General features: G+C 36.5%; 1 protein-coding gene across 4 annotated transcripts in view; it reads left to right on the forward strand.

Annotated features, from left to right (window-relative positions):
* Positions 1-15,221, forward strand: part of LOC136035680 (cysteine protease ATG4D-like) — a 120,963-nt gene that overhangs the window by 16,445 nt on the left and 89,297 nt on the right. For 2 of the 4 annotated variants that reach the window (XM_065717607.1, XM_065717608.1), the window contains exons 3-4: positions 1,630-1,780; positions 8,870-9,021. The exons of the other annotated variants lie outside the window; for them this stretch is intronic. In XM_065717607.1, the coding sequence (XP_065573679.1) occupies positions 1,630-1,780; positions 8,870-9,021 (303 nt within the window). The remainder of the gene's footprint in view (positions 1-1,629; positions 1,781-8,869; positions 9,022-15,221) is intronic. 4 annotated transcript variants of the gene reach the window in all.

Genomic DNA, 15,221 nt, shown 5'->3' on the forward strand with positions numbered 1-15,221 from the left:
GTCCTTGAGCATTTACTCCTCCCTTCTATAACAGATAATATAAATTTTGGAGTTAACCAGTTTGGTTTTCCGCGTGGTCTGGGATGTCAACATGTCCATAAGGTTCTTTCTACTCTGCTTTCTGATGCTTCCGAGAAGGGCTGTGATCTTTATTTTTGTTCTTTAGATCTATCTAAGGCTTTTGATTCTGTAGTTCACTCCCAAGCCCTGTTTTCTTTGCTTAAATGTAGAATGAATGTTTCTATTGTTTCTTTATTAAAATTTTGTATGGTCATCCTTTCCTTGATGTTAAATCTTCTCCTTCTGATTTTTCTATGTTAAAGATCTCCGTAAGACAAGGTGTGAGACAAGGTGGAGTTTCATCTCCATCAATTTTCAAAATTTGTATTGTTGATATTTTAAATAGTCTTCCAACAACTTACCTTTCAGGTAGTTCAAATGTCTCATATCTTGCTTATGCGGACGATATTCTTCTCATTAGTAGAACTAAATCTGGGCTTTCAGCTTCTGTTTGTTCTATCTCTACTGCTTTCTCGAATGTAGGTCTAACCCTTAACCCTGATAATTGTGAATTTCTTCATTTTGGTCCTTCTCCTAACCAATCTTTGAGACTTAATTGTTCTGATTTTAGTGTTCCGTGCGTGACCTCTTTAAGGTGGTTGGGCATTACCCTTACTTACAATTTAGTCTCTTTTCGTAATAAAATTGTTTCTGACGCTAAGGTTAAACTTCAAGTGGGTTATTCTAAAATTGTTGCGAACAGGGGGAAATACAACCGCAAAGCCCTTTCAAAAATTTATTCTTGCTTTTGTGATCACTTGGTTTTATATTTTTCTGGATTGTATCCTGTTTTAAAAAAAAAAGAAGATCTAATGGCTTTCAAGTCATCTTATTTTCGTTTCCTCCGTTTTATGTTGTATCTTCCTCCCTGGTACAAGAACAGTGATATGGTAACAAATTTCGGGGCTCCATATTTATTAAATAAACTGCTACACCAGAAACTATCCGACTCGATACATTTTACGATTAACCCTCTTCATGATCTTGTAGAAAAAATTTTCTACAGTAATTTAATATGTTATCAGAAGTGTTTTTTTCTGTGTGTTTGTTTTTATATTCTACTATTTCAAGTGGGTCACAAATAAATTATTATTATAGATTTTAGTCCATCTTCAATTTGAAAGTGGTGCCTGCCTGCTTGCCTGCTAAAACGGAGCTTTCCACTCGAAAGTAGAAACATGTTTGGATGAAACGAAAGCTTGGCTGCACAACTTCAAATAAACTCCTCTCTGATATAGGCTATATAACTCCACTTCACTTTGCACACCATAGGCTCTGGCTCGTTGACAAGCAAAAACCATCCTTTTTGGCCCCAGGCAAGAGTTCTGTGGAGCTTTCCAAAATGTAATGTCATATTCATCAATCCGGCCTGAGGTAAAAACCGCACAGGTTAGACCCTTACCAGTTTCCAGGAACAAGCTGAGATCGGTGGCATAGGAAAAAAAAACAAAAAAAAACGGGACAAAACCAAAATGTTGCTCTCGCAACACAATAAAACGAAAACGTACCATATGTCGAGTATTATGTTCGACAAGTTTAAAATTATTCTTATTGATATTTTATTTTTAGCTTTAGCAGAAGGTCCTGATCAAACTGTTAAAAAGGGCTCGTCTGTTTGGTTTTTAGGAGTGCATTATTTTCGTGAGGATGTTGGTATCCCTTGGTGGAAAAAGAAAAAGCTACGAAAGAAGCATGACAAGTTAACAGAAGACCCCTTCCGGTTAGTATCAACTGATTTATCTAAGATAATTTTTACAATGAAATAAGAATGATAAAAACCTTTTGGAGCCATTTTGGGGTGTATAGTCTTTGACGGGTGTTAATAATCGGCGACGTTTGCGTTTCTGGGTTTTTTTTTTTTTTTTTTTTTTTTTTTTTTTTTTTTTTTTTTTTTTTTTTTTTTTTTTTTTTTTTTTTTTAGAAAAAAGTAGTAAGTCTGTTGCCCACCCTTACGACCTTACGGCCTTTAGCGCCTTGGGGTCTAATCCCAGGCACTGTATTGCCAAGCAGAGATAGCATAGAGATGCCAAGCAGAGAATCCACTGAGCTACCATAAAATCATTTTGACAGAAGACGGTACATTTTCTTAAGTAAGAATGACATAGTGATATTACCCTTTGAGCTATAGGTGGCACGTCTAATTGAAAACGGAAGTCGCTGAGGTATTTCTAGACAGCTTTGGCAAATAACAAAGACTTCTTTGAATACTTAAAAAAGAATACCGATGATACATTTTCACCAGTGAATAAACAGAAAGGTTTCATTGATTTAAGTCGCAATTCCCCCTGTTGGAGAGCTGAAATATTCAAATCCAACTCGAAATGGAATAAAATGAATATTTGCGGTAACACTTTTTTATTAAATGACATGAAATCTAGCTGTTGAAGTGAGATTTTACTCCCGTCAGAACTCAGCATTACTTCATTTGTTTCCATATTCTGACGTAAATTAACAGTATTGTATCTCTTACTTTTATTAAAAAAATATAATTTCTTTACTTCCTGGAAAGATTAAAGACTTCCTGGCCTTGTAGCCCTGGCCATGGAGCCTTTAGAGGGGGAATAAGAGTATTTTATTTCTGCTTTGTATTTATTGGTGAATTAGACTCTGAAGTTACTTGAATGCTTAAAAAAAAATATAAATTTTGTATTTTTACCAGTGAATAAAAATGAAGATTTTCTAATATAATATAATTTTTATGCTTAAAAATGAAATTCCCAGCTTAATTGGAATTTAAGTTGAACTGAATATTTACCTATGGTAACATGTTTTGTTCATCCTGCAACATAAACTTTGGCTATTTGGCTATTGAAGCTCCCAATATCTTCAATTTACTTTACTTGCTTCAATTTTCTGCCCTGATTTATCAGTTTGTGTCTCTTTTACTGAAAAAAAAAAAATCTAGCCTCCATAAAGTAACTATATTTTTACATTATTTGGGAAAATGAAGGACCTCCTTGAATCCTTAAAAAGAACACCAATGATTTTTTTTACCAGAGAATGGAAAAGAAGGTTCTATAAATTTTAACTCCAGTAATAAATGGAATGAAACTGAAAGTTAGCTTGTGCGACTCTGTTTCATAATCAAGTGACGTGAATTTGGTTGTTGAAGCAAAATGTTGACTCCATTTAGAGTCCGGCTCTACTGTAGCTGTTCTAACACTTAAACTTGTTTCTTCAATTGGTCTTTCTCTAATTGACATAAAAAAAAAACATTTATCAGCCAATCTGACACGTATGGGCTACAAATGAATGATAATTAAACAAAATGTTTTGACTTTTATTTACATAATATGCAAAAATATAAACTATTATAAATATAAGTCACTAAGCTAGGGCAAAATTGAAATTTTGCAAACGCGTAGCGATTAACTACATAAAAATTCCTAGAGACATCCTAAATTAACAATAATAACCAAAAAACAAGAGCTAAGAGCTCATATGGCACTTGTGACGAGGCAAGAAGAGCTAAGAGCCAAGAGGTTATATGGTATGAGCTCTAACAAAATTCTAAGAATCAATAGATTGATTTAAATGAAAGCAAGAGGCTTAATGCCGGTCAGGATTTAAAATAAGAGCTCTGAGTCACGATGTCCCTCTAAATATCAAAATTCATTAAGATCCAATCACCCACTCGTAAGTTATAAATACCTAATTTTTTCTAATTTTTCCTCTCCCTTTAGCCCCCCACATGGTCGAATCTGGGAAAAAGACTTTATCAAATCAATTTTTACAGCTCCCTGACGCGCCTACCAGTTTTCATCGTCCTAGCACGTCCAGAAGCACCAAACTCGCCAAATCACTGAACCCCTCCCCCCCCCCAATTTCCCCCAAAGAGAGCGAATCCAGTACGGTTACGTCAATCACCTATCAAGGACATTTGCTTATTCTATCCACCAAGCTTCATCCCGATTCCTCCACTCCAATTGTTTTCCAAGATTTCCTCCTCCACCCCCCTCCCCAATGTCAAAAGATCTGGTCGGGATTTGAAATAAGAGCTCTGAGGCATGAATTCCTTCTAAGTATCAAATTTCATTAAGATCCGATCACCTATTTGTAAGATAAAATGTCCAAATTTTCACGTTTTCCAAGAATTCCGGTTTCCCCCTTCAAGTCCCCCCTATGTCAAAGGATCTGGTCGGAATTTAAAATTAGAGCTTTAAAGCACAAGATCCATCTAAATATCAAATTTCATTAAAATCTGGTCACCCTTCCGTAAGTTACAAATACCTCAATTTTCAAAATTACCCCCCCCCCTCCCCCAGTAGAGCGGATCCGTTCCAATTATGTAAATCCCGTATCTAAGACTTCTGCTTATTTTTCCCACCAAGTTTCATCCCGATCCCTCCAATCTAAGCGTTTTCCATGATTTTAGGTTCCCCCACCCCAAACTCCCCCCAATGTCACCAGATCCGGTCGGGATTTAAAATAAGAGCTTAGAGACACGATATCCTTCTAAATATCAAATTTCATTGAGATCCGATCTCCCGTTCGTAAGTTAAAAGTATCTCATTTTTTCTATTTTTTCAGAATTAACCCCCCTCCCCAACTACCCCAAAGAGTACCCCATCCGTTACCCCAATCCGTTTCGGGTATGTCAATCATGTATCTAGGACTTGTGCTTATTTTTCCCACCAAGTTTCATCCTGATCCCTCCACTCTAAGTGTTTTCCAAGATTTTAGGTTTCCCCCTCCCCCCCCCCAGTGTCACCAGATCCGGTCGGGATTTAAAATAAGAGCTCTGAGACACTATATCCTTCTAAATATCAAATTTCATTGAGATCTGATCACCCATTCGTAAGTTAAAATACCTCATTTTTTTTTATTTTTCAGAATTAACCCCCCCCCCCCCCCAACTACCCCAAAGAGAGTGGATCCGTTCCGGTTATGTCAATCATGTATCTAGGACTTGTGGTTATTTTTCCCACCAAGCTTCATCCCGATCCCTCCACTCTAAATGCTTTCCAAGATTTTAGGTTTCCCCCTCCCAAATTCCCCCCCCCCCCCAATGTCACCAGATCTTGTCGGGATTTAAAATAACAGCTCTGAGACAGAATATCCTTCCAAACATCAAATTTCATTAAGATCTGACCAACCGTTCGTAAGTTAAAAATACTTTTTTCCGAATTAACGGGCCCCCCACTCCCCCTCTGATGGTCAAATCGGGAAAACGACAATTTCTAATTTAATCTGGTCCGGTCCCTGATACGCCTGCCGAATTTCGTCGTCCTAGCTTACCTGGAAGTGCCTAAAGTAGCAAAACTGGGACCGACAGACAGACAGACCGATAGAATTTGCGATTGCTATATGTCACTTGGTTAATACCAAGTGCCATAAAAACCTACATTAATGTTCCTAGAAGCATCCTACACTAATTAAAATAATAAGAATGAGAGGAAAAAAAGACAATCACCTTCTCTCAAACACTCGCAAGGTAAAAACCCTCACCCAAATACAACTCCCTCCACCATAACCGCTTCAAAAGTGATGAGGTTGAATCGTTTGAAACGTGATATCTCCTGTCCTGAGCCACGGTACCTAGTTATCTCAAATGCAGATATACTCAGTGTCACTTTTAGATCAGACTGCTCGTTTAGCCCACATGTTGCAAACCTAGTAAAGAAGGAAAATTACGCCTTAACTCACACTAATTCAAACTCAAACTGGCATATCTTTGTTATATATGGCCATTACTTGAGTACGCATGTCCGGTCTGAGCCAAGGTTGTGGGGACAGTTTGTCTCAAATGCGGAATCATTTCTGTTTGTTTCAAGTTTTAACATTGCTCTGTAATTTCAGTTGAAAAGCTTATTTTTTGCTTAATCATATAATAAAACTATAGCACATGTGATATTAGTTTTCAAATATATTCAAGCTGTTCGTGATACTCGTATACTTTTTATTAAAGCGTGCCTTTCTAGAGGAGGCATACAACTTCTTCCTGGGTGCCCCTTAAAAACTGGTTTCCGCACTTCTTCCTGGGGGCCCTTTAGAAACTGGATTCCGGTGAGATATCACCATTGCTGCCCATTGTCAATGAGACCTATAGAATAACTTAACTAGGGGATGAAGCCCGTCTCTGCAGGCTCTAAAGTGGCTTTTTAACTAAATGAATATTGATAATACAAATTATACATCAAAAATACTGTTAATACTATATTGGCAGTTGGTATCCAGTACAAAGCCACTGTCATTGGAAAAGTCAAAAACTTTAAGTACATTGACCCAAGATGGAAACTATAATGGAAATAGGTCTGTCATTTGGGGGGATGGCACTTTTCTCTCCTGATTTTAGTTATTTTTAACCTGTTTTTCTAGTTCACAACGGAAATTCAATCATCGGTTGTTCTTAGATTTGAAATCGAATTTCTGAAGCCGCCTCCGAGGTTTATACGACCACCTCTTCCATAAAAATTTTATATGCCCCGGGGCATAATTTACAGCCCTTTCCTCCGGGCTCTGGGGAGGGGGGTTGTGTTAACCCGGAAGTTTTTGTTAACATCTAAAACACCCACCTTCCCATCATAAACAAAAAGTAGAACAATTGGGAATTTTTTTTATAAGACAGTGGAATTTGAACTTCAAATGAACATTTCGACCCTTCGCCCTTGGATAGTTTTGCCCTAAAGAGAGAGAAAAAAGCTCTCGACTGAGAACTCCGAGACAGCTCGAATTGAGATATGAGATATTAATGAATTGAGACAAATGGCCCCACATTTTTTCATCCAATATTATTGTTGGTTAGCTGATTATAGCCTACCACAAATTCAGGAATGGCACAACTTTAGTAATTTCTGATTGTTATAATTTTGAGTCGCATTAGATCTTCATTGCTGCTCCTCTTAGAACTTAATAAGGCTCTTTGCTTTTCTTTGATTTTTTTTAAAGTCAAGTTTTAAAAAAAATACTCTGAGAAAGTTAAAAGTTAAGTGTTTCTTAAAAAGCCGGTTTAAAGTTAACGAACAGTTTTATGTTGAGCTTCCCAGCTTCAGAGGAAGTGATACTTTTGTATTTCTAACGTTGCCTACCTAAGCAATTTCATTTTGAAATAGCTTTACATAGACATAATGACATAATTTTGTCATATTACATATACATATGACATAGTTGTCATGTACATATGACATAATTGTCTTTACATATGACATAATTGTCATAACCTGCTTTTCGGTTGACAGACACGGACGCAATAATTGTTAAGACCACTGATTGGATTTACCTCTGGGACCTCACTAGACGAAGTAAAGGTCGGACCACTGTTGCCACTTCGTTCTTAGGCGCTAAATGGTAGTACAACTTAGCTACGGCCACTACCACTTGAGAAGTTTTAATCAACAAATGAAATATCTACACAAAAAGTTATAAACAAGTTTGATAAGAAAACATCCAAGGTCCATCCTTTGCTAAACGAGTGAAAAAGAAAACATAAAAGAAGCTGACAATAAAATACAATCTTTAAAACTAAGATCTTTTCAAGACTAGCTTAGCATCATTACTTCAGGGGAGTTGAACCAGGGGGTTGAAATCTACAATCAGCTAATCATTTTTATTTTTTTGAGTGGTAGAATCCCTTTACTGTTTCTAATCCAAAGTTTTACGCACATTGAGCTGTTTATCGGCGCTAACAAAAATTTATGCCGGAGGCTCTTGAGTTAAAAAGCCAGGTAGACATTAGATGGAGTCACTGGTATAAGTCTGTTTGTAAGATAAAGCTTTGAATGAAATCCATCGCTCATGTCTTGAAGTGCTTTCGGAGCACCAAACCAAGTTTGAAACTACAGTTGAAGAAAAATGTCTTAAAATATCGTGTTTTTGCTACCCCATTTGTGCGTTGTGATGGAAAAATTGCTTTGCCACATCCATTCAGCTTCACGTGTGCTTGGGAATCCGGAGATTGACTACTTGAAACTAATCCAAGCAATTAAGAAAAGCTTGCACAAGACGTTCTAGTTTGTAGAAATAATCTTTGCTTACACTTTTCAATGAAATAGTGGGTCTTCAGTTTAAAATTTTAAAAAAGCTTAATAATATCATAGGACGAAAAAATTATTTTTTAGATTCAAGTCAAGTTTTTCTTTAAATATTATTATTTATGTAAGCATGTTTGGGTATGTGTCAAGCAGTCTATTAAAGAACGCAAATCAAATTCCTTGCTTTTAGAACAATTGCTTAAGGAAAATCATGTCGATGCGGTGGATTGATTTAGTCAAAGCTCAAACTTTAACAGGAAATAGAAAAGTCAATAGTAAAAAACAAATTAGAACGAGGAGACGTTGGCATTGGGGACATATAACTATTGCAGATGAAGGATGTTTCCCTCAATGTATCGTGCTAGACTGCAATAAGTTTGCTTTGGGTTGAGGATTGACTAAATGGGAAGTCAATCGTCACTGCCTTATGCTTTTAGGCATGTTAGGTGTTTATTCAGTCAGTAATTAAAACTAATATTCTTAGGTCTTCGGGTTTCTTTAATTCACAGCAACATACTTTTACGATGTTCTCGACTGTCTTTATTAATTTTATCATGGGTTGACTTGTTTTTTTTTGTTGGTCGAAATAGATCAAATGCAAATGAACGCAATTTATGTAGAAAGAAACTTGTTTCCCTCGACTTGATTTATTTTTTTGCTTGGTCAGGAATTATCCCATTCAGTTAGAACTAAAATTAATTATTCTAATTGGCTAGACATGAGTAAAAAAAAATCTAAGGAGTCAGAATTAGGAAACAGAAATTTTGGTCAGAAGGGCCTATTGCAGGTGTGAAGTTCATGCTTCAATTTTTGCTTTTTTGAAACTTTCTTTTTTGCAGGTATGACTTTTATTCAAGACTCTGGCTTACATATCGTCGATATTTTCCCAAGCTTGGCTCAAAATTTATATCAGACTGTGGATGGGGCTGTATGCTTAGAACTGCACAGATGATGATGGGGCATGCACTCATTTCATTTCACCTGGGTAGAGGTAGAAGGTGTTTTCAACCACGCTATGTTAACAATATTATTATTTTAATTCATATCAATAGTCTCGTAATATTATTCTTAATTTTTAATTTTAAAAAACTTTTTCCACAAAGGTGGCTTTTCAAAGAGAAATAAAGAGCTAAATAAACCCAAAGATGAGCAGAAATAAGGGAAAATAATTTTTCAAGCGTAAAACTAACATAAACCAGCGTAAATAAATAAATAAAACCCAAAACGAACAGAAATTACGATATATAACCAAGTGAAAATCAAAACCAGAAAATAAATGGGGATTGACACTTTAATATATATACTGATATTCATTCCTATATTACCAGAAATTCATTCATATATCTTATTCCTATATATTCATTCCTGTATAATATCAGAAATTGATGACCGTTAGTTGTTAATGAAGCTTTTTTGCAAAACACTCTGATGAGGATAGATTATGTATGCGAGGATGGAGCCCTTCTGGTATTAATTAAAACAAACTTTCCGATAAAGAATGTTTCCAAAGAAAAGTAAAGGCCATATTAAACTTAAGATCAGCAGAAATCTATATATATAAAAATAAGTTGTCTGTCTGTGGATGGATGGATGGATGGATGGATGGATGTGTCAGGTGACGTCACCTGAAAAAACTGGATTAGGTGACGTCAAAACTGAAAAAACTAAAAAAAGGCAAAAACTACAAAAAAAACTAAAAACTAATAAAAAAAATAAAAAAGCTAAAAAACTAAAAAAACTATAAAGGTAAAAACCAATAAAAAACTAAAAAAAAAAACTGAAAAAACTAAAAAAAGGCAAAAACTACAAAAAAAAACTAAAAACTAATAAAAAAAGTAAAAAAGCTAAAAAACTAAAAAAACTATAAAAACTAAAAAAAGGTAAAAAACTAAAAAAAATAAAAAATAAAAAAAAACTAAAAAAAAGGAAAAAACTGAAAAATAAGCTAAAATAAAGGTAAAAACCAATAAAAAACTAAAAAAAAAAGGAAAAAACTAATAAATGACGACACTCAAAGAGAAAGCGACCAGGACAAAAGGAATGTTCGATTAGCAATCAACAAAGCACCGGGACACAGGGAGTATAAATGACGACCAGGACACAAGTAAAAAAAAAAATTAACAAAACTAAAAAGAAGGTAAAAACTACAAAAAAACTAAAAAGAAAAAAAAACTAAAAACTAATAAAAAAACTAAAAAATCTAAATAAACTAAAAAAGAAAAAAAAAGGAAAAAAATAAAGGAGAAAAACAAAACTAAAAAACGAATGTATATACAGACCGGTACACCGGGATACAAATGACGACCGGGACACAGGGAATATAAATAACGACCGGGACACAGGGACACAACTACAACGGGGACACCGGGGGAAACAGGGGGATATAAATGACGACCGGGACAAAAAAACTAAAAAGAAATAAAAACTAAAAACTAATAAAAAAAACTAAAAAATCTAAAAATCTAAATAAGCTAAAAAAGAAAAAAAAAGGAAAAAAATAAAGGAGAAAAACAAAACTAAAAAACGAATGTATATACAGACCGGGACACCGGGATACAAATGATGACCGGGACCCGGGACACAGGGAATATAAATGACGACCGGGACACAGGGACACAACTACAACGGGGACACCGGGGGAAACAGGGGGATGTAAATGACGACCGGGACACCGGGACAGGGAATGGTCGATTAGCAATCACCATCAACAAAGCTCAAGGGCAATCATTAGAATCATGAGGTATAGATCTGAATACAGATTGTTTTCCCATGGACCATTATATGTTGCATGTTCAAGAGTCGGTAAACCTGACAATCTATTTATATGCAAAGACAATGGGACAGCAAAGAATGTTGTATATTCGCAAGTTTTACGTAGTTAAAACCATATATATATATATATATCTATATTCACAGGTGGGACATAGGGACACAACTACAATGGCGCGTAACTATTATGGCGCGTAACGACTTACGCGCGCGGGGGGGCTTGGGGGGGGCGCGAAGCGCCCCCACCAACTAGGTGTTGGGGTGGCGCGAAGCGCCACCCCAACAGCTAGTAAAAATATATAATTATTCAAACTCAAAATGACCAGAAATTACTATTAAAGAATAAAAGAAACTCAAAACGACTAGAAATAAAAAAAAATTATAGCAAACAAACATACAAAAGGACGCAGTAGGCTTTATACTTTTTCAGTTAGAGAAGGGGACAGTAGCCAAACTCTTGTTTTATAGTCATTTTTGTTCATTTTAAGCTTCATTTGCATATTCAATTAAAGTTTTACTCTTTTTCAGTTTTATTAATTCACTTATATTAGTACATGTTTTCTGAGGCACAAAATTTTGATCCAATGCATTTGGGAAAAAGAAAGAGTGGGGGAGGGGGCTAGTTTCCCTCCGAACCCTTCTGACTCTTAAAAAGGAACTAGAATCTCTGATGTTCAGTCAAATTAGCTTCCTCCAAAGTTCATACGACCACCACTTCCATAAAAACTTTATATGCCCCTGAGACATTTTTTACAACCCTTTTCCTGAGCGTGGGGATTGTGTCAACCCCGAAGGCATTGTTACATGATCTTTGGACTATTTTGAACCAAGTAGCTACCTTAAAAGTTAGATCGGATGAATTGGGGAAGAAGAGGGCATATGAGGGACATTTTGCCCTTGATCACTTTCTACTCTTAAAAAGGAACTAGAACTTCCAATTTTCAGTCAAATGAGCCTCCTCCAAAGTCTATACAGTCATCTTTTCCATAAAACCCTTATGAGTCCTGGGGGCATAACTTACAACCTTCTCCCAAGGAATATGGGAGTTATATCCCGAAAGAATTGTTATATAATCTTTGGATTATTTTGAACACAATGGCTATCTCAAATCTTCAATCGAATGCATTTGGGGAAAAGAAGGCTTGGGGGGAGGTGTTGCCTTTTAATCATTTTTGGCTCCTAAATTAAGGACTAGAACATAGAATTTACAATGAAATGAGCCTCCTCGAAAGTTCATACGACTATTTCCTTCCATAAGACCTTATATGTCCCTTGGGAATAGGTTACAACCCTTTAACCCTGGGCTTTTCGTGGCTGGGTCAACCCTTGAGGCATTGTTATATGGTATCTGGACTATTTGAAACAAAATGGTTGTCTTAAAATTTCTAACGAATTCATTTAGGGAAGAGGGCGTAGGGGGAGGACTAATTGCCCTCTGATTACTTTTGACTCTTAAATGGAACTAGGATTTTCAATTTCTAATTGAATAAGCCCCCTCCGAAGTTTATCCAGAATTACAGTACTTTCGCCCGAGCTCTGGGAATTTGTTTCAACCCGAAATTGTTATATAATCTTTGGTCTATTTTCAACAAAATAGTAATCAAAAAATTTGATCGGATGCATTTGGGGAAAAGAGGGCGCAGTGCGGGTGGGGGGGGGGCTAGTTGCCTTCATGTCCCCTTTGACTCTCAAAATGGAACTAGAACTTATAATTTCGAATCTAATGAGCCCCCTTCGAAGCTTGTATGACCAATCCTTCCATTAAAACCTCATATCTTCCCGGGGTATAACTAAAAACACTTGCCCCTGGGTTCAGGGAGGTCGTGTAAACCCCGGCAGTTTTTTATATGTGAGCTTTGGTCTATTTTAGACAAAATGGGAAAAAGGGCTTGGGGGGAGATAGTAGCCATCCGATTACTTTTTAATCTTAAAAAGAGAACTAGAACTTTCAACTTCCAATCATTTGATCTCTCTCCGAAGTTTATACAACCACCTCATCCATAAGAACCTTATATGCCCCCGGAGCATAATTAATAATCTTTTCCTGCGGGCTCTGGGGATTCTGTTGACCCCGAATTTTTTTTTCAATCTGATCTTTGGACTATTTTGAACAAAATGGCTATATCAACATTTTGATCGGATGTATTGGAGGAAAGAAGGACATGGGATGGGTTCTAGATGCCCTCAGGTCACTTTGACTCTTAAAAAGGAAACTAGAACATTGAATTTACAATCAAATGGTGCCCTTTTGAAGTTTAAACGACCAACCCTTCCATATAAACCCTATATGCACCCTGGGGCATAAATTACAACACTGTTCTCTGGTGGGTTTTGTCGACCTCGTTTTTTTTTTTGTGTGATCCTTGGTCTGTTTTGATCGAAATGGCTATCTTAAAATTTTGATCGGATGCAGTTGGGAAAGAAAGTGCTTGGGGGGGGGGGGCTAGTTGATCTCCGATCACTTTGATTCTCAAAAAGGGTACTAGAACTTTTGATTTCCATTTCAATGAGCCCTCTCTGACGTTTACATGATCATCTCTTCCATAGAAACTATATATGCCCCCAGGGTATCTCTTGCAATACTTGCCCTCGGGCTCTAGGGGGTTGTATGGACCCCTGAGTTTTTATTATCTGATCTTTGAAATATTTTTAACAAAATGGTTATCTCAAAATTTTTATTTGATGCATTTAGGGAAAAAGGGTGTTGGAGGGGCTAGTCCCCATCCGATCACTTTTGACTATTAGAAAGGGCACTAGAACTTCCAATTTCCAATTGAACGAGCCCCTTTGAAATTTATATGACCACTCCTTCCATATAATAATAATAATAATTTATTTATAATACAGTTTTAAGCAAAACAAGCGGAGTAAATTATGCTAAAAAGGAAGAAAAGTCAAATACACAGGCACATAGATGTTCCTCTGGAAAATAGGTAATAAAACATTGAAACCTTATGGCATTTACTATAGGCAATGCTATAGTGTTGTCTCTTATTGTGAAAGAATCGCCGGTCTCTTTGTCGCCACAAGATCCTCTAAGGGTTTTCTTGACCTTGAAGTTTTTTTTAACTGATCTTTGGACTATTTTGAACAAAATGGCTATCTCAGAATCTTGATCGGATGCAGTGGGGAAAGGAGAACGTGTAAAAATATCTAGACGCCCTCTGGTCGCTTTTTACTCGTAAAAAGGGAACTAGAACTTTCAATTTACAATCGAATGGTGCCCCTTTGAAGTTTACACGACCACGCCTTCCATATAAACCCTATATGCCACTGGGGCATAAATTACAACACTCCCCTGGGCTCTGGGGGGTTTGGTCGACCTTGGGTTTTTGTTGTGTGATCCTTTGTCTATTTTGATCGAAATGGCAATCTAAAAATTTTGATCGGATGCAGTTGGGGAAGAAAGGGCTTGGGGGGGGGTAGTTGATCTCTGATCACTTTTGATTCTTGAGAAGGGTAAATAACTTCTTATTTCCGTTCGAATGAGCCCTCTTTCACGTTTTTACGACCACCCCTTCCATAAAAATCTTATATGCCCCCAGGGCATCACTTAAAACACTTGCCCTCGGGTTCTAGGGGGTTTTATCGACCCTGGAGTTTTTAGTATCTGATCTTTGAAATAATTTCAACAAAATGGCTATTTCAAAATTTTTATTTTATTCATTTAGGGAAAAAGGGTGTGAGAGGGGCTAGTCCCCTCTGATTACTTTTCACTGTTAGAAAGGGCATTAGAACTTCCGATTTCTAATCGAAGAAGCCCCTTTGAAATTTATACGACCACTCCTTCCATATAATAATAATAATCATTTATTTATAACCCACTTAAACAAAGCAAGCGGAGTAAATTATACTAAAAAGGAAGAAAAGTCAAATACATGGACATATAGATGTGCCTATGGAGAAAAAAGTAATAAAACGTTGAAGCCTTATGGCCTTTACTATAGGCAAAACTACAGCATTGACTCTGATTGTGACAGAATCGCTGGTCTTCTTGTCGCCACAAGCTGCCTCTGCCGTCCCTATCCCCGGGAGAGAACCGTGCCTGCCCGGCCTCATTTTGGTATCTTTTGATCTTTCATGATTTTTTTTTTCTTTTACCAGAGTCGTTACCGTAAAATTAAGCATTTCATCAGCAATGAGAGAACTATAAATGTTTTTGGAGGCATATTTTATACCATTCTTGATTTCAGTCTCAAACACAGATTAAAATAGAAAACCCATTTACAATCACCCACGGAAAAGGCTGGTAAAAGAGATGAGAGTGATTTTAGGCCCGTGGGAAAATAGTCCTCTTTTGCGTCTCAAAAATTTTTTATTATTATTCTAAGAAAATATTTTGGTCTTTGGACCAGGTACGCACACTTTTTAGGAGTTTTTAGCTTCAGTCTGTCTTCCATTTGATACTGCTACCTAGTGTGC

The sequence above is a fragment of the Artemia franciscana genome, chromosome 14 (genome assembly GCF_032884065.1).
Source record: "Artemia franciscana chromosome 14, ASM3288406v1, whole genome shotgun sequence".
NCBI lineage: Eukaryota > Metazoa > Arthropoda > Branchiopoda > Anostraca > Artemiidae > Artemia > Artemia franciscana.